Source organism: Pocillopora verrucosa, chromosome 12 (assembly GCF_036669915.1).
Source record: "Pocillopora verrucosa isolate sample1 chromosome 12, ASM3666991v2, whole genome shotgun sequence".
NCBI classification, from domain to species: domain Eukaryota; kingdom Metazoa; phylum Cnidaria; class Anthozoa; order Scleractinia; family Pocilloporidae; genus Pocillopora; species Pocillopora verrucosa.
The window spans coordinates 4,170,904-4,189,747 of NC_089323.1; the positions used below are offsets into that span (position 1 = coordinate 4,170,904).

Here is an 18,844-nt window from a genome sequence, read left to right on the forward strand (position 1 = left end):
TGCGTATCGAGACTCCGGTTTTCGTTTTTAAGTAGCAGCGAGAGGCTGAGTACCGAGGCCAAACAACAGATCAGTTGCTGCCACACAACGATACAAGAGTTTGAACGGTGGATGGAGGGATGATTCCTTTTGAAGGGCAAGAGAATTGAATTGAATTGAATTTAAATATTAATTTCCTGATCCTATCCCAATACATTAAGCTATTAATGGGAATAGACCGAGTGGAGTCCAATTCGGTCTGTAATCACGAGCATGATTACAAACAGAATTGGATGATTTAAGGTCCTGTTACTAATTCATCAAAACTATGACAAAATTTGAGGAAGCAAATAGACATCGGCCATACGTTTTCATAAAAACAACAGCAACAACAATAACAACAGTTGACACGGCGAAGTATTAGACAAAAGCGCGCGCACATGACGCGTTCTGTCGAGATGACTTGTTAACTGTCCTTTTAACTGTCCTACTGTATTGTCCAATTTCAAGGCTCTTACTTGTTGTAGAAGACACATTATTAGGCCATTGTTTTCATTGTTTTGTTATTCCCGGTTGTGATGAAATGCTATTGTGACTTTACTTTGTCTTCTACACCAAGTTAGAGCCAATTTCAAGCATGACGCGTACACTATCCTATTAGCACTAAAAGCGGGTTTGTGATCACAAATCACGCTCGAGAATTTTGTTACAGTTCTGATTAATGCATGAATTGTATTCATACAAGCAGAATGTTCGCAAAAAAAGACGCGACTTTCAAAGATGCATCATTGATCAGACTATGTCTTCGTTACACGTGGGTGATAGAACGTAGAGTCTGCTTTTGAAAACACGATACATGACGCGCACACATGAAACAGGCTAACAGGCTGTGAAAACTTGGTATATTTTTCTGCGGGAGTTCCTGGGTGCGCTTTGCATTACTATTGCTCATATCAGGAATCCTTTCTTAATTAACAAGACGGCTAAAGGCGATTCCGTGTGATGCGTTTGCTACTGAGTGTAGCATTGGAAGAAATTGTGCAGTTACAGAAAACCACTTTGATTAGTCAATTAGATCAGCCCAAGAAATCATTGTGGGAAATTTTTGGAGTCTTTGTCGCTTCTGATCACTCCAATCGAAAACATAAAAATCGATTAAAAAAATTACGCATCCCTGTTGGCTAGCTTTGAAATTTGTCTACGGAATGAAAAAGAAACGTAGCCGGATTTTTACCTTGATATGCCTCGGGCATCCTACGGAATAAGCAATTCTGTGAAATTTCATCCTTTGTTTATAACTTTAAAGCTAATCCTATGGTGAGCCTCGCCATGAGCATTTGCATGAGCATATAAAACATCATGAACTATACACTGGCCCTCTTCCCATAGGGGAAACTATATCCCTGGTTATTTAGAATAAAGGGGAACTTTTATCGCTAAACTAGGGTGTGCGGCAAAACCGTTCGTGTTCAGTTCCCGGTAAAGATTAACATAGGTATGAATTTGCATTTTGATCGGAGGAAAATGTGAAGACATCTGTAGCAGTATTATTTCATAGTGCGATCAATGTTTTCTTTGGGCAAACAGCAATTGACGAAAACGAATTTTTTAAAGAATAAATATAGAGTTTATCCTGAATTTTCCAAAAGTGATTCTGTCAGTTGCAGACGTTAGAGATCAAAACTTGCCCGTGGTAAATGCAGGCTGAAACGTTTATCATGATGCAGAAAATGTTTTGAAATTGAAATTTCCCAATATATTGCCCTTTTTAAAATATTTCTTTTTTTTCAACGATACCAAGTGACTTTACCAATGCTCTTATCTAACGATAAACTCTACCTCTATTTCTTTATGATTAATTAACATCAGACTTTCAAATGCCAACTCAAAAAAATGATGATAAGAATTTTAATTATTTTGATGATAACACATGTGGCAGGTGAATGAGGGCGTCTTTCATTCTTCCTATGCGTTACAAAATCCAAAAAATACAAAAAGAATAATATCAGAAACTTAGTCTGTGTTCAATTTCGATTTTCTTTTTTCGCATTCAAAGTCACCCTCGGGCAAACAATTGACTTTAGCACAAGCAAAGACTAATTTTATTTTAAACGTGGAATTTATTAAGTTTGGCAGCTAACCGAGCAACATTCTCTCATGTTTTCTTAAACATTGTGACTTATTTCCCAATAATAATAGGAAATTCGAGGCCATAGCTTTTTGGCTGACACGGCAGCTTCTGTTTACATGCGGTAGAGCGAAAGGCGTTTTCTTAGGATATTGTCATAATTTTCAGAAATACTTTCCCATGACAGACAAAGTTAGACATAGAAACTAAAGCAGCCACTGAAATCCCACGAACCATTTGTAATTAGAAAAATTTTGCATGTTCTTGGTTATGAGTGTCGTTTTGTTAAAAGTGTGATTGAAAGCAAGAAATTAAATACAGAATTACTGACACATTTTCCCTGTCCTTCAGATGTTCCTCTGGTCTAGTTATCATTATTAGAGTTTTCATGATCAAACGAACGAAGCTTGTGTGGTATCTGTTGATCTTATTGTTGTTCGTACCCAAACTGAGACATGCACCCATTCCCTCTCTTCTGAAAACCATAGTAAAATAAATTACCTTCATAAACTTAAATGCATTCTCTTTCTCTATGATATGGGTGCTAATTCAGTGAAGTTTATTTTTTGTTAGCCTTACAGTTGTACCCAACTTATCGTCTGAATCATCACTACTAATCCACCCTTTTTATCCGGTAACCAATACTCTCCTTCTCCTCTGACAATCCAAATTTGGTTAACTGATCTTTGTTTTTGGATATCCAACCGTCGAATCATCTAGATCCATGAGAAGCAAGATGCCTGCCTAATCGTCTGCTTTACCGCTTGCCTTACTTCACTGATCGTCCAGCAGTACAGAAACGGGTTTAAAGTAGAGTTAAAGAAAGCAAACACCGTCACTATTCCTTTGATGGAATGTGATGGATATGACTTTCTGAAATGAAGCGTGATAACCAATACACTATGTGGTACATAACAAATAACAAATGCTAACTGCACCCACAGCGCACTGTACACTGCCTTTCTGTATCGCGCCATATTCAGTGCATTTGATTGGCTCGGCTGTTGTTGATCATGTACTTGAGCCTGTCGATGACTAAGAGTGAGGAAAATCTTTGAGTGCGCGATGATTGAGATTAGTAGGCAAGATGAAATAATGAAACAGCCACACGAAAAGGTTATGCGGTAATCTAGCAAATAACATGAAGCGCCGACGCTACATATAATCCAAAAGATGGCTTCAATGATATATGTGCGCTTCAACGTTACAATTTGTCTGTATCTCAGCCCTAATAACAGGGCGAGAAGTCTATCTAAGCTTATGGCCGCCATTGTAAACAGAGAAACTCCACACAATGTGTATCCTGTTACGCAAACGGTATCAATTGCGTATCGACAAAGACTCCAGTTTTCGTAAACCAAGGACATCCAATAAGTAGCATAGAGAGGCTGGCTAACAAGACCTACCAACAGATCAGTTATTGCCAGACAACGATACAAGAGTTTGGATGGCGGATGAAGGGAAGATTCTTTGTGAAGGGCAACAAGGATGAGAGAATTTCCAAGAAATGCCGTGATGGAGAAAAAAATATTAACTGCTGAGAAACATATTGATTGTTGTTGTAATCCACCAGCAAAAGATGGAGAACATGCCAGTTCTTTAAATGTTTTCGCCTGAGTTACACCGGCTGTTGCGTTTGTTGTGGCCATAATTGTAGTGTCGTTTTCTTTTTGCCTGCCGTTTATCGATGACTTGCAAGAAATGTTACTAAAACGAGGAACGGGGAACGGGGAACGGGGAACGGTGAACGGTGAACGGTGAACGGAGAACGGAGAACGGAGAACGGAGAACGGAGAACGGAGAACGGAGAACGGAGAACGGAGAACGGAGAACGGAGAACGGAGAACGGAGAACGGAGAACGAGGAACGGGTAACGGGCAACGAGCAACGGGCAACGAGCAACGGGCAACGGGAAACGGGCAACGGGTGACGGGCAACGGAGAACGGCCAACGGGCAACGAGAAAGGGGAAATGGGGAACAGAGAACGGGGAACAGAGCGCTATCTCAACTCGGTCGTCAGAGCAAGCATCTCAGATGACGAAAGAAATTTTCCATCTCGATCTTTTATTTCAAAATTTATTTCTATTCTGATAAAGATTGCAAGCGCTATAGAAATCGGATCATCGGAAGGGCAAGTATCCGAGAGTCTATCGTGGGCTACTAAACATTTCAACGATCAAATATGAAATGTAACCACATTGCATATTTTTTCAAAACTCCTCCCAATGATCTTACAACAACGTCATGAAGGTTCATTTTTCATTTGTTGCTGTTTTCTAAGATGACATCAATACTTTTATAAATCCAGCGATTATGAATAACTTTGGACGTGCGTTTGCACCACGCATAAAACGTCCTTGTTCATATGAATTGATGCAGACACAGTGTTCTGAAGAGGCACCAGCCTTGCAGAGTAGAAACAAGTACATCCTCAAATAAGACCTTGCGATTCGTGCCACTAGAAGACATCAACATGGAGGTAAAGATGGGAAAAGCATCTAAAGGTTGTATCTAAAATTCATATCTACAGTAATGTTTATGTGACATAAATTGCTTTACCGCCTTTAATTAAGTTTCTGACTCGCATTTCTCCAAAGACCTAACTTTTGCTGCACCTGTAATTTATATCAGAGTAAGAAATATTTTTGTAGTGAAAAATCGCGCAAAACTCTTCAATAAATCTTCCCTTATCGCCCATCGCTTAACGATTGCTCTGACGACGGTATTTCGAAGCACGCTTGCGCAAAGCTTGTGTTCAGACCCTTTTTGTGTGTTGACTTCCGTCATTTTAAACTGTTATGCGGATTGCCGCTGTACTTTCTACCCCCGTCTTCCGTTCCCCTTTCCCCGTTCCTGGTTTTAATAACATAATTTTGCGTGTGCCTCAGGTTGGAATAACAAAAGCAAGGCAAGCATGGAGACAAATGTGTAGTTATAACTTCATAGACAGACATCTGTTTAATTACCATTTCATGGCGCCACATATTGTCCTTTTTCACCCAGACAAACCATACAAAATAAGATAAGATACCGTTATGTAAAGTTGAGACTTGAATCATTCTCATTTCCGGGAAACTGAAGATAAAATTTCTAGCCAACGTTTTCAATCGGTCCAAGAAACTGACGCGAGACAAACATGTGAAGACATCTGTGGTGTTCTTACCTCACAGTATGAGTAAAAAGATCTTAGGGCAAACTGCATTTGATAAAAATTATTCATTCTACTTTTTTCTCTTAATAGATAGAGAGTTTAATCCGTAAAAATTTGAAAACTTATTTCTGTCAATTGCAAACATAAGAAATTAAAACTTGCCAGAGAAAGTCCAGGATGAAACTGTTGCTGGTATGGAAAATTCTTAGAACTTGGTAATCTCCAAATACATAGCATTTGTAAAATACTCTGTGTTCAAAGATTCCAAGATAATTTAAACAATTCCATTATTTATTAATAAACTCCGTCTTTTTATCTTAAGAGTGAGAATCTGACTTGCAAATGCCAAGATAAAAACAGGAAGAAAATAATTTTAATTTTGACGAGGAAAATAATTTTTAAACATATGGCAGGTGATTGCGGCTTTTTATTTATCTATGCGTTATAAGATTCAAGAATATTTACAGACATTGAAAGTGACTATGTTCAATTCCGTTTTCTCTTTTTTATGCATTGAAATTCATCTCGGGGAAACAATTGACATGCGCGAGTGTCACAGAACCAGCTATGATCAATTTCATTTCCAGCGTTGACTGTAATTTTGCCTAACAGCTAAAGGAACAAACATATTCACAGTTAAGCATTATATTTCGTAAATAATAATACCAAATTCGAGGCCATGACCACATCGCTGACACGGCGGCTCCTGTATACATGCAGTAACGCGAAAAACGTTTGACTTATTTGAAATAGCGAATTTTGTTTTGATTGTGAGCAGTTTTTTTGCTGTTTTATGAGTGTAAACAAGAAACACGAAATTGCGGAGACATTTTTCTGTGTCCTCCGATGGTCCTCACCGATCAAGTAATTAGCATGAACTTTATTCTACGCTTGCATTTTGCTAAAATCGTGAAACATAAATTAACTGAAACTGTTACAATTATTTACTTCAGAATCGGCAAAAATGGTAAATATTTAACTCGCCGCTTCGCGGTTCGGTAAATATTCTAGGTGAACAATTGTTAACAATACAGGGAAGTATCCTACGAGCGATTACTTGGAGCAACTGTAACTTATAAAGTTTGGTTTGGAATAAAAAAAATTAAAAATTACTCGAATAGAATCTAACGCCATAGACAACAAAGCGCTTGTCTGATTGTCTGCCTTACTGCTCGTCTTATCTCAGAAATCTTCCAGCAATAAAGGAACGGATTTAAAGTGGAGTTAAAGTAAACTAAGATGATTGCTATTTCTCTACTAACTGCTGAATGGGATGAATAGGTTTTTCTATGACTGATCACAATTTCCATTATACCATAGGGCAAATAACAAACAACTAATGCTAACTGCACCCACAGTGCACTGTACACTGCCTTTCTGTATCGCGCCATGTTCAGTGCATTTGGTTGGCTCGGCTGTTGTTGAACATGATCTTGTACCTGAGTCTGGTGATGACTGAGAGTGCGGAAAATCTTTGTGTAAGAACCAACTGAAATTACAAGGCAAGACGGTATAAAAATACGGCCAACCCAAATGGTAGAACTGTTGTTCCAAATGAAGAATGATGCAGCGACATTACCTACAATCCAAAAGGTAGCTATAATGACATATGTGCGCTTCAAAGTAACTTTTTGTCTGTATCTCAGCCCCAATAACAGAGCGAGAAGTCTGTCCACGCTTATGGCCGTCATCGTAGACAAAGACACTCCGCATAATGCATAGCTTGTTATGTAAGCTGCGTCCCTTGCGTATGGACAAAGACTCCAGTGTTCCTGAACCAAGGACATCCAATAGGAAACATGACAAGGCTGGCTGACAAGACCAACCAAAAGATCAGTTACTGCTAGACAACGATACAAGAGTTTAGAAGGTGGATGGAGGGATGATTCCTTGTGAAGGGCAACAAGGATGATTGAATTGCCAAGAAATGCTGTGATGGAGAGGACAATGTTGAATATAGCGTAATAAATTGGTTGTTGCTGTACCTCACTGACGAGAGAGAGGGAACATTCCAGTTCTTGAAATGTTGTTTTCTGAGTTCCATCTTCTGTTAAATGTTTTGGCGCCATAATTCTGCTGTTTATTCCTTTTTCACCCGCAGTTTATCCGAGTATATATATTGTTATATTGTATATTAAAACAGTGGATGTCGATGAAGGCGCGTTCTGATTGGCTACTCAAACTCCGAAAATTCTTCTCAATTTACCTCCGAGCAGCATACGCGGAATTTTTGCCCGAATATTTTGTGATCGAAATAAATGAGTTATAATCATCTTTTTGTACAATATCATCTCACTGTTTCAGCATATGGAAAAAAAAAATTTCCACCACAAGTCACCTCCACTTTGGTAAATAGTTGATAATTAACAACACACGTCCGACGAAGATTACCTTAAGCTTGTAAATATTAATGTATTGAAATAATTTCATTAAAGCTTCCTAAGTGGACTTCATTCATCTGAAATGCACCAGTCAAAATAAAAAAAAAAATGTTCAATTATATAGAAAATCATAGCTCACGTACACGTTCTAACGAGCCTTGCACTCCTCGGTGTACCGTGCTCAAAAAAGGATTTTTGCTCTCGTTGATGTCGTTAAAGCGGACGTGTGAAGGGCAAGACGGTTTGACGTGAGCTGGTCAGGAGAAAGCCGTCCGGCCCCGCACAACGACAGCTTTGTTTACTATATTATTTATTTATGATCCATTTCCAAACTTTCCCTTTCAGCTGCTATACATTTTCGTCCATTAAAATTTGGTGTTGCATCATTCATTCAACTCTTTGCTGAATAATTCGTTGATTTTGTAGAGGAAAGTTAAATGTTGAACACATCTAAGGGGGTTAAAAAAAGTGAGCACTTTGTAGCATGATGGTGGAACTGTTTAAATTTAACTATCTGCCCTTAAACACAGTTCTTGATCGTAATTATCTTAGCTGCAGACCAAAACATTATTAGGAAGATATATATTTGTCCTATAATAATTATATAAAGGGAAATAATGTGGCTACAGTTAACTTCCGAAAGTTTTCTCCCTCGAATGAATCAGATCATACTACAGCGTTATCATCAGCTACACAGAAACATTTATTAGCAATGAAAACCTTGGGGTTGATCGAGCTATTTTTAGAATTTTGATGTCACGACTGATGAAACCAAAACTGAAGACACTGAAATTATATTTTTCTCCAAGTCAAAGAGTATGCAAATAGCGTGGGGACAAGATATAAAATTGATTGGTTCGTCGGTGTTCGTTAAACCTCGACTGCCACACTACTAGTCGTCGTCTGTCTTCTTTACGTTTCGCCAGCTTCACCGTTAGTCTTCGTCGGTCTTCGTTAAGTCCCAACAGATATACTGCTAGTCTTCGTCAGTCTTCGTCACGTTTCGTCAGCTATAGTGCAAGTCTTCGTCGGTTTTTTTCCTCAATTCCCGACAGCGATATTGCTAATCTCAGGCAGTCTTCGTCAAATCTCGACAGCCAGATTGTTAGTTTTTGTTAGCCTTCGATAAGTTAACAAGTCGCTCAAAATGAACTTAAGGTTATATCCTAAAAAAAGAGAAAAACAAGAAAAAAATTGGAACAAATTATAATTATGAGGCTTTTTGTTACTGACTGGAACCTTTTGTTTTTCAACATACGGCTGTATTAACTCTCTATCGTAATCAAAATCTCCGTATGACGCGGGATACTCCTTTGTCGTGATACAAGTTTGCTCTTGCGCCCTAAATTAGCAGTTTACGGCAGTTATTCCGATGAAACAGGCTAAATTGTAAACATCAATCTTGATTTAATTACAAAAGAAAATTCCTTTGGGAAAGTTAAAGGGTATATGACAACTGAAGCCAATTATTTGTTTTCAGTTTGTTTTCTGTTAGATTATAGAGATTTTTCCTGCTAACTCACAGCATACTGAGGTTAATGGAAGCAGCATTGCTAAAAAAAAAAAAAAAGAAAAGCTTTCATCATGTTTTAAATTCCATTTCCTTCCACGTGAAATTAAATCAGCTTTCATTTCCTTCTACGAAGATAATATCCACAAACTATTATCCATTTCAAATACACCTGCCTCAAGGAGATAAAAATATCGAATGCCAGTTTGGGGACAGAAATAACGCATATTTTACAAGAAGTTTGATACGTAACAGAGTTTTTAACAGTAAGCGGTTTTGTTTGACACCATCCACATGGAGGAGAATAAGGAAATTACTTTTGTTGTTTTTTGGAGGTGAGTTTCGTTGCCCTAGCTGCGATCTGAGGAAGTAACCTTCCCCGTGGACGGATCTTAACGCCAATTTTGTGCGAAAGGAAGATGTTTCGTTGACATGTTTTGAAAGCCAAATGATACAGGTTAGTTTTTGTTACAAAATTCGTTCAAGGTTTCGCGCCTCAATTCAGCGAAAAAAATTCGCTTTGGTCGTCAAACTTAAAGTAAAATTCTGGGTTGAAATTGTTGCAAATTTAAAAAAAAGTGATTGGAGATGCGTTTAATGTTATTGCAAAGACTACAATTTACCCAAAGATTATCATAAAGAATTATTCAGAGTATCTGTATTTTACACCAAAGCGCACAGTCGTTTCATTTGTGAATTGTATCCGTAGTAAAAATCATTCAAAATGATTGTTTCTATAGCTACTATACTGTTGAAGACAGCTTAACTCGAACTTGTACGAAAGAAAAACATGCGTGCTGTCCTCGCGCGCTATCGTTTTCACGCGCAGCTTCAAAACTCTAGTTCGTTTGATACTTTTTAGCGCCCGTTAAAGTGTAACGCAAATGAGAAATACATATTTTGCACGTCTTACTTGTCTAAGTGCAGCAGTTAAATTCATTCTGTCGAATTTTTGTTCAAAAAAAGGTTTCTTCCTATTAAGTTGGTTATTTACAAATCTTGACGGTGGATCGCGAGGAGGAAAAAAGATGGCTATAGCTGCATTTAAAACCTGTTTTCAAGAAATTCTGCTTTGTAAACAACTCTTAATAACCGAGTTTGAGGTCGGTACTGTAAGTCAAGGACCGATACTTTGTCGCTCGGATTTTATGGTTCATGCGCGAACAGAGTAAAATGAGGCTCCGTGACTTCAGTTCAGACTGAGAAAACGAGGCTAATAAAATATTTCTCATATCTTTCGGTTTAAGATTACAATTTAAACAAAATTTTGTATTTAGTGGGCTGTACAGTGAAATATGGCCCGCTTAGTTGACCGATCACAGCGCACGTTCTAACTTAGAGATATAATAAAGTTGATTATAGCCAGCATGTTATTAAAAATATGTAAACTTGACTTTTTAAAAGAGGTTTATAACCGAAGTGTTAAAAATTACTTTTATACGACAAAGCTTTCTTGACAATTTTCGCAAAGTTCCTAATTTGCTTTTCCATGACAAGTCCATCCTTGTCGAGAAACTGTCATGCTATTAGATGTGGTCAACAATTTTCTTTCCAATCTGATGCAGCGCATAAATTTTTCCTAACTTGTGTAATCGCCCAGGTAACATTGCTCCATACGTGTAAAAGCAGCTTTAATGTGAATCATAGGCTTCCTTCTAAATCCTTTTAAAACTGTTTTGAGGCAGTTAAAAACCGAGGGTTAATCTAAGGTAGCTCGCTCGTGCTTTGAGTGTTAGGATTACCATAGCAACCGTAAACTGCCTGCCTATCTTTGCATCCAGGAAAAATATGATTCAAAGCCTGTAGATTTGGAAAAATCGATCACAAGCCTCTAAGAAATAATTTTAGAGCTTTAATAGAAAACTGATTTGAAGCACCGACATCGAGGAAAGTGCAAAAAGAAAGATAAAAAAAATGTGAAAAAAAAAATTCTTAACGAAACGTTTTTGCCTCTTAACACTTTACCACTCAAAAGTGATTAACATGTAACTTCTTGTAAGATCCATACATTAAGCGACAAATTAAACACGTAAAGAAAATATTCAAACTTGTCAGCTGAAAAAAGATTTTATCTTGATCTCGCACCACAGTATACAAGGGAAGGTAATGCTGCCAGAGAGGAGAATTAATAATCATATCTCAGGAGTTAACGGGTTAGGAAAACTTGTGTCAATTTAAAAAAAAAATTTGAAAATATTCAATTTGTCTGCTTAAAAGTGAAGTGGTTCTCAATTAATATTACAGTGGCTAAGATGACGTTGTCCTCATGTATGAATGGGATTGAAAGATGATGATAAATTTGCAATTAGCGAGTTTCCTTCTTTCAAATGTTTTTCTCAACCATTTCAATATGACATGACTAGTTCTTCCACAACAACTTTCCTTGTAAAGAGCAAGAATCTCCGGTGCATATGACCTTCTAAGCATATTTTTTAAAGAAGATTTACTAAAAAGCCGGAAAATTCTGGGAGAATCATACATCAGCAGGTTGTCCTGGACAATTTTTCTGTTCTAATTTGTCTCTAACAAACACGTTTTCGTTTTTGTATAGCCATTTGCCTTTAGGACATTAGAAACATACTTCTTCTCCTCAGCCTTCGAATCGAGTGAAGATGGTAAACAGTCAGCCCTCCTAAGTGCTAAAGGATACGAGCTCGTGGTCCGTACTGGTTTTTCTTTTCTTAAGCTACGTTTCCGTTTAAAACAGCCCTTTTCTTATACAGAGTTCTTTCAGGAGAGAAGCTGCCTTGGTCTTTTTTTCATCATGAAAAATTGAAGTCGTCAGCGGCACTGTTTCAATTCACGACACTCCTTGAGGCTATTGTGAAAAATCGTTTAAAAGCCTTCAAGAATAATTTTTATTACCTGACTCTTAGAGTGGTCTTCGTGATCAGCAATGACTTTTTCATTTGCCTCTTTTGTTTCACAAGTTTTTAGCAAAAGTTTTTCTCTAGGCGCTAATCTCTTATCTCAACCTGAGAGATACTTGTGATTTCAGGAAATCGCCTAATCTTGAATTTAGTTGTTATATGGGTGCAATATTCTCGGAAGCTACAGAGGTTCTTAAAAAGAATCGCAATTTAAAGGTTGACTTTTATAAAAGACTCGCTAACATCTATATTTCTTAACAAATTTACCAGTTGTTTTTTCAGTAAGTTTCCTTTCTTTTTTCAAACAATTTTTTGTGTTAAAAAATATGACGTGTTATACACAAAGTTGCTTTGGATTTTTTTTTTCTGTCAATGGATACACAGTTAATTATCACGAGAAATTAAAGAAGTTAAGCATTGTTTTAGTTCACGATACTTATAAATTTAAGGCGAAAAAATTGTTTAAAAACCTGGAATTTTATTCTTCAAGAATAATTTTGCTCTAACTCTTAGAGTTATCTCCGTGATAAGGGATGACTTTTCCTTTTGTGTATTTTGTTTCACGAGTTTTTAACAAAAGTTTTTTACTAAACAGTGATGATCAATTTCTTTCTTTAACCTGAGAGATACTTGTGATTTCCAAAAATCGCTCAATCTTGATTTCCGTTGTTATATGGGTGTATTATTTTCGGAAGCTACAAAAGTTCTTAAAAGGAATCGCACTGTGAAGGTACACTTTTATCACAAACTTGCTAACATTTCTCTGTATTTTCTCGACAAATAGGTAAGTTCTTTTTCAGAAAGCTTTTTTTAGACAACTTTTATTACTTGTTAAATGAAACATATCACGTGCTATACACAAAGAATTGGCTTTCATTTGATGGAAATTCGTGTCTAAGAGCTCCGTAGTTTTCATTTTTGCTTCGATCTGAAAAATGCTTCCGTCTTGAAACAGAAAATGTTCGTGAACAAATAGCTGATTATTTATTTTTTCACCAATAGATGCTATTCATTGTTTATTTGGCTCCAGTCTCATTAAAAGCAGGCTGTTAAGGAGTTTTAATTTTATATTTCTTTGAAAAGCACGACAACCTTTTCACTGAACTATTTTTCAGAATAAGATGGATTTATATTTCATCTTTCTATGGCTCAACTGTGGAACAGCGTTTCTGATAATCCCTCCAATTACTACAGCGAGCAACCAAATGGAAACACCACTGATCTTCATCAATAACATATTCATGGAGAACTTCAGCATAGAAAATCATACAATTCAGACTGAAAGCGTGCGGGACCCCTGGGAGTGTTTTCGTCACTGCACCAAACACTGCGACTGCATTGCGTTTCAAGTCAGCGGAAAAATATGTGAGCTTCTGGACACGGACATTGATGGGGCCATCGGGAAGCGAGTGAAAAGACCAGGAACTGTTTTGTATCATGTACAGCAAAACGGTGTGAGGGTAAGTTTGAGTTCTTGTAGAGTAGTTTTCGAATAAGATTCGTAAACAAACTGTGAACAATAGGATCAGCTGAAACAGGAGCCAGCAAGGACTTTAAGTATCTACACGAATACTGTCTCCAAAGCTGGAAAACGTAAATGATCAAGTCAAAATTGGCTGAAAAGCCATTGATCATGATTTTTGGTGGGGACGAGTCGCTTCGAAAAATTCGCCTTATATGAAATGAAGAGTTTCTTTGAAAATATTTTCTGTTGCAATACTCATTTTTTTAAAAGACAAAGAAAATAACAATGACCTCTTATTCTATTCAGTGAAATTTTAATTTTCGTTTTTTTGTCGTTCGTGTTCGGTTTCAGGAAAATAGTAGATGCCTGAATGGCTGTTGTCGATCAAACCCTTGCCTTAATGGAGGCACATGCACAGAGAATTGCGATGACGTCAAAGAAAAATACAACTGCACATGTCCACAGCATTACCAGGGAAAGAGATGCGAGATATTCCACCCAAGAGTCGATTCATGCCAATCTTACTTGAAGCTGAAACCAGAGTCGAAGTCAGGCGTGTATAAGCTTAATGACACGATTCAGAGTTATTGTGATTTTGACTCGGAACCCGGAAAAGTTTGGACTCTCATCGAGTCATTCTCTCTAGAAAATAAGGCCTTTTACAAACGAAAACCTTTTTATTTCAACGTTCCGCGAAACGAAACAAGATTCAACTGGAATGATTATCGAGTATCTTACCAAGCAATGGTCAACATCCGGGACAACTCGACCCACTGGCGCGTGACATGCAATTTCCTGTCAGGCCTTAATTTCACCGACTACGCACGAACGACTCTCCAAGATACGGACATCCTAACGTTTGTCAACCAAGATAGCTGTCAGAAGTACGAGTACATTTCAGTTCGAGGAAGAAGTTGTACGGATTGCTCGGGGATGCTTGTGCAGCGTGATAACGAACATATGCATACTGATTCATACTGGAGCAGAAGAAACGGTTGTTCTTGGGATCCAAGTACAGGTGCCCTGATGGGCGAAGATAATTTTGGATTTTATGACATTACCAATTCTCAACATAAGTGCACTGAAAATTCTTTTTCCACCACGCAATGGTGGCTTGGTGCTGAGTTCTAAATCTGAGCCCACGCCACGATGGTTATATAGACGTGCGTCAAGAGGACGAAAAACAACGCAGCGGTCAAACGTTTGGCATGCGTAATTGGATCAACTCTGGCCAGTCCTAAGGCACTTTCTTTTTAACATTTAAATAAAAACTTTTAAAACAACTAATGTCACTTTTAACCCCCCCCCCTCCAAAAAAAAGGCATGCATTTTTGTAGACATTGACGTTGAATCTTGTGGTTTTTTTTAACTTCTGTGAGACAACCTAGCTCTGAAAGCTTTCAGGCACGATGTCTAGCCAACAAATCGGACTGACCGTAAACTACTCACTTAGTGACTTCTGATGGTGACTTCTGCTCATGTTGTTGATTCGAGTCCCTGCGACCGACAATTTAAATGACTAAAGGGGTTAAGTTTCTAAAGATACTGCGGTGCTACGTCGCTGGGAGAGTATAGCAAGTAATTTAGTGTTAACAACTGAGTTGAAAATGTAAATTGGCCACCGTAAAGAATTAAAAGGCTGACGCGTACGATGATTGCTCTTGTGACTCCTCTTAGCCTGTAGAAACGTAACTGACTTTAGCCGACAAAAGTTATTTGTAGGATTACTCTCACGTAAACGATCAGACCAAACGATCAAAACTTTTCCTTCTGAAAAACAGCAAAGTCGAATGCCTCATTTGTGGCAATCGAGAGTAGAAAGTATTGTACATTTTCGTTTATTTGTCCAAATAAAAAAAAAGATGTGAAATATGCGTCCTAATGGTAAAGAAGAAAAGGAAGGCATGTCATTCGCTTGTGAGGATACGCGGTACAGTCCTTCCTAATTTTTGGAAACTGAGCTGAACAGTATCTTGGCTTTGAAGTTAGTTTTATTCAAACAAGAAATGACTTAAATTAGCGTTTTCACGTGTTTCATTTAAATTTGCGGGTTGCTGAAATATTAGCCTCAAGATAAGTAGCGGTAATTAATTCAGGTCACTCTGTTCGTAGGTCAGTAACAAAGTATGCTAATCGTGCCCTAAAATTTTCCACGAAACTGAAATACTAAGGAAAAATAATCAGAATATTTTAGCAAACAAACAAGATAGCTCGAGTTTGACTGTATTCTCTACATTCTTGAGTAAAGCGTCGTTTGATTACAAGGAAGATGTCGTTATCGCGTAAGTCGGAAGAAGAGCACAATTCGCCCAGCGATGAAGCCCTGGAGGAAGTAAACCAACACGTTAGAGAGGCTTTTAATATTCTGAAGCGAGAGACGAATAAAGTTCGCAAAGAGAAGGAGGCTTTTGACGAGGTGGCGAAGAAACTTGAGCACATCCACTTCTCAAAGATGCTGAAACTTAATGTCGGCGGCCACCGTTTCGATACCAGTTTGGAGACTATGAACAAAGATCCAGGTACTTCTTATAAAATTAACAGACGTTTTAACGAAATCAGTCCAGTTGGTCCTTCAATGGAAATATCATGGTATAACATCTAATGATATAAAATTATACACTTGAACTACTTTCACTTTCGGCGGTTTGATAGAGGAACCTAAATCACAAACTACAAGTTTTGCCCCATAGAGAAAAGGCTCTGTTTGTGGACAAAATAGTTTCTGACGCTTTTTCATACATTTTTATTTAGTCTAGTATTTATAAACTTTGCTTTTGAGTATAAGTGTACTCGACTGTGAAAATATTTGTAAGCTAGTTCTGGGAAAATATTTCACCCCAACTTTCTTTTGAAAACTCCTCGTAAAGGGCAGCTATAGACACTAATATATGTTTCTATTCTCAGGGTCGATGCTGCACGCCATGTTTTCTGGAAGATTTGACACAAAACCTGGCGAGGATGGATCTTACTTTATCGATCGAGATGGAACACACTTCCGACATATCTTGAATTATCTTCGCACTGGAAAACTTATGCTACCGGATGACAAAATTGTGCGTAACGAATTACTAACCGAAGCCGAGTTTTACCAGATCGAAGGAATAATTGAAGATTTGAGAGCAAGGCCGTTCAAGACTTCTACGATCCTTTCATCAGAGCAACGACAACAACTGATCGACTTCCTGAAGGAAACCATCGAAAGTGCAAGTGACGACTACGTTTTGTTATACCGCGCTTCCCAGAATGGTTGGACAGCTGCCAACTTTCACTCTTGCTGTGACGGCAAAGGACCCACAGTTACAGTAATCAAGAGTGGGAACTACGTGTTTGGAGGATACACTGAAGAACAATGGGATCAACCTGGTAAGTCCTTATAACTCTAACGTACTTTTCCCTAACTTTTGTTGTAGTCTTTTGTTTTCTTCAAATAAAAAGTTGAGTTTCGAATTGCGTGACGTCTGTATGCTGGGAAGACGGAAGTACGCCCATGATCCCTCGCTGTACTAACTCGTGACCATTCTTCTATGAAAAAAGGCTCATTACTGCCAATTAACCCCTCAGAAGTGACATAAAAAATTAAATATTAACAATAATAATTAGAATAAAAAGTGTTTTCATCGAACAAAAAGTTGAGTTTCGAATTGCGTGACATCTGCATATTGGAAAGACAGAGGTAAGCCCAAAATTTCCCTCGCTATTCTAACTTGTGACCATTCTCCAATGAAAAGTCTCATTCCTCCCAAAATTAAACTAGCCACAAAAATTATTTGATATAAATTTTGCCCGTCACGCAGAATCTGTTGTCATGGTTTGAATTATTTTTAGACAAAGGCACTATTGTTCGTTATCCTCCGAGACTTTACCTTCGGGTAGTTTATACCGCGCGCGGCAAGTTTAGAGTTCAGAAGAAAATGTTTATATGAGGCAACGTTCCCGTTGGGACAGTTTCGAGGCCGAAGAGATTTGAAGAGAAAATGACGTGTGCAGTAAGGAAGGGGGGGGGGGGGAGGGGGGGTAGTGGTTTTCAATGCGATTGTTGACATTAACTTAAATGCCGTGTTGACTTTGCCGTTTAGGTTGTTATGACCGATTTCTTTTTCGTCTACACCAACTTGTTCGGTTGATGGTTGAATAATACAAAAAGCATTCTAAAAGCGAAGTTTTTTCGTTTTTCTCACGATGTAGTCACGTGTGATGTAGATCGCGACGTTTCCACTGCATACTTTTAATCTTCTTCAGGCAATGAGGTCGACTAGTCATGCGTGATCTTATAAGCCTGATGCTCTGATGAGATTAGCTGTTTTTTAACAGCTCTGATTGGTGCATTTCAATCCTTTTTTCCATTTTCCAATCAGAGCTGTTGAAAAACAACCAATCACAGCAGAGCATCATGCTCATAAGATCACGCATGACCAGTCGACCTCATCGCCTGAAGAAGCAGTATGCAGTGGAAACGTCGCGATCTACATCACACGTGACTACATCGTGACTGCGCTGAGAAAGTGTAAGATTGTTAGAAAAAATCCCTTCGAAAATGTCAATGCATAAGAAGAGTTTTATATTCATATAAAGGAACTTTTACTCACTCTTCTCTAAGAGCCTCTCGGACCGTTTTGGATAGGTAAATCATCTGGTCAATGTAGAGAACGTTTTATAATCCGAGACTTTTGTTGTTGTTGTTGTTCAGCTGGAGGAGCCAATTACAAAGAAGCTCCTGAGTCTTTCCTGTTCAGCCTTGTCAACCCAAACAGTTTACCCCCTTCAAAGATACCACTAATAACTGGAAAAGAGGGGAATGCAATCTACTGTCACAATGGGTATGGGCCCACATTTGGAAGTGGCCATGACCTTCGTATTGTCAATGCTCCAAACTCTAACAACTGCAGTGTCAGCCTGAATAACTCGTACCAGTGTCCTACCGGTCAGAATGCTGCCACATTTCTTCAAGGGAACCAGAATTTCACCATTAGTGAAATGGAAGTTTTTGGCTTTGAGAAGCAGTGAAAATGCTTTGATATAATTCTGCAATTGGGGCGATCGGTACTGCTTTCCAGAAAATTGTGTCTTTTTCATGTTTTTCTTATAATTACATTGATAAAATGGTCGATCGGTTTGTCATTTTAGAATAGGGTTCAGTTGTTACCGAGACCTGAGGGCAGAATTCTTAGAATAAACTTCTGGGAAACTTGCTAGAGTGTGCTGATTCTGTGTCGAGATCTCTAGGAAATACATACTGGATGGAAAAAACATTTGCAAAGAAGACTGCTCGCAAATGTACTAATAAAGGGTAAGAGTCACTTAAGGTGTTTCGACAGGAACCGTGGGGGCAGGCAGGGGCAGTTTGTTTCATCATGGTTGT

The 18,844-nt window shown here is 38.1% G+C and overlaps 5 protein-coding genes across 6 annotated transcripts in view; 2 read left to right on the forward strand and 3 right to left on the reverse strand.

The window, feature by feature from the left end:
- LOC131793486 (glycine dehydrogenase (decarboxylating), mitochondrial) overlaps positions 1-18,844 on the reverse strand; it is a 202,057-nt gene that overhangs the window by 48,900 nt on the left and 134,313 nt on the right. The window lies entirely within an intron of this gene.
- LOC131780744 (5-hydroxytryptamine receptor 1D-like) lies at positions 2,824-3,756 on the reverse strand. Its single transcript, XM_059097346.2, has one exon. It carries the CDS (start codon positions 3,754-3,756, stop codon positions 2,824-2,826), a length of 933 nt encoding a protein of 310 aa, XP_058953329.2.
- Positions 5,145-7,410, reverse strand: LOC131779143 (melanocyte-stimulating hormone receptor-like). The gene has a single exon (XM_059095680.2). The coding sequence runs from the start codon at positions 7,326-7,328 to the stop codon at positions 6,384-6,386; it is 945 nt and encodes a 314-aa protein (XP_058951663.2). The 5' UTR covers positions 7,329-7,410; the 3' UTR covers positions 5,145-6,383.
- Positions 9,349-15,315, forward strand: LOC131780740 (uncharacterized). 2 transcript variants are annotated; one of them, XM_066159719.1, is made up of 3 exons: positions 9,349-9,607; positions 13,136-13,480; positions 13,837-15,314. In XM_066159719.1, exons 1-3 carry the CDS (start codon positions 9,599-9,601, stop codon positions 14,614-14,616), a joined length of 1,134 nt encoding a protein of 377 aa, XP_066015816.1. In that variant the 5' UTR covers positions 9,349-9,598; the 3' UTR covers positions 14,617-15,314. The 2 variants fall into 2 exon arrangements, with proteins under 2 accessions (XP_066015816.1, XP_066015817.1); XM_066159720.1 differs by having other exon boundaries at positions 9,411-9,485; positions 13,837-15,315.
- LOC131780762 (uncharacterized) lies at positions 15,707-18,674 on the forward strand. The gene is made up of 3 exons (XM_059097361.2): positions 15,707-16,004; positions 16,390-16,848; positions 18,173-18,674. Exons 1-3 carry the CDS (start codon positions 15,755-15,757, stop codon positions 18,487-18,489), a joined length of 1,026 nt encoding a protein of 341 aa, XP_058953344.2. The 5' UTR covers positions 15,707-15,754; the 3' UTR covers positions 18,490-18,674.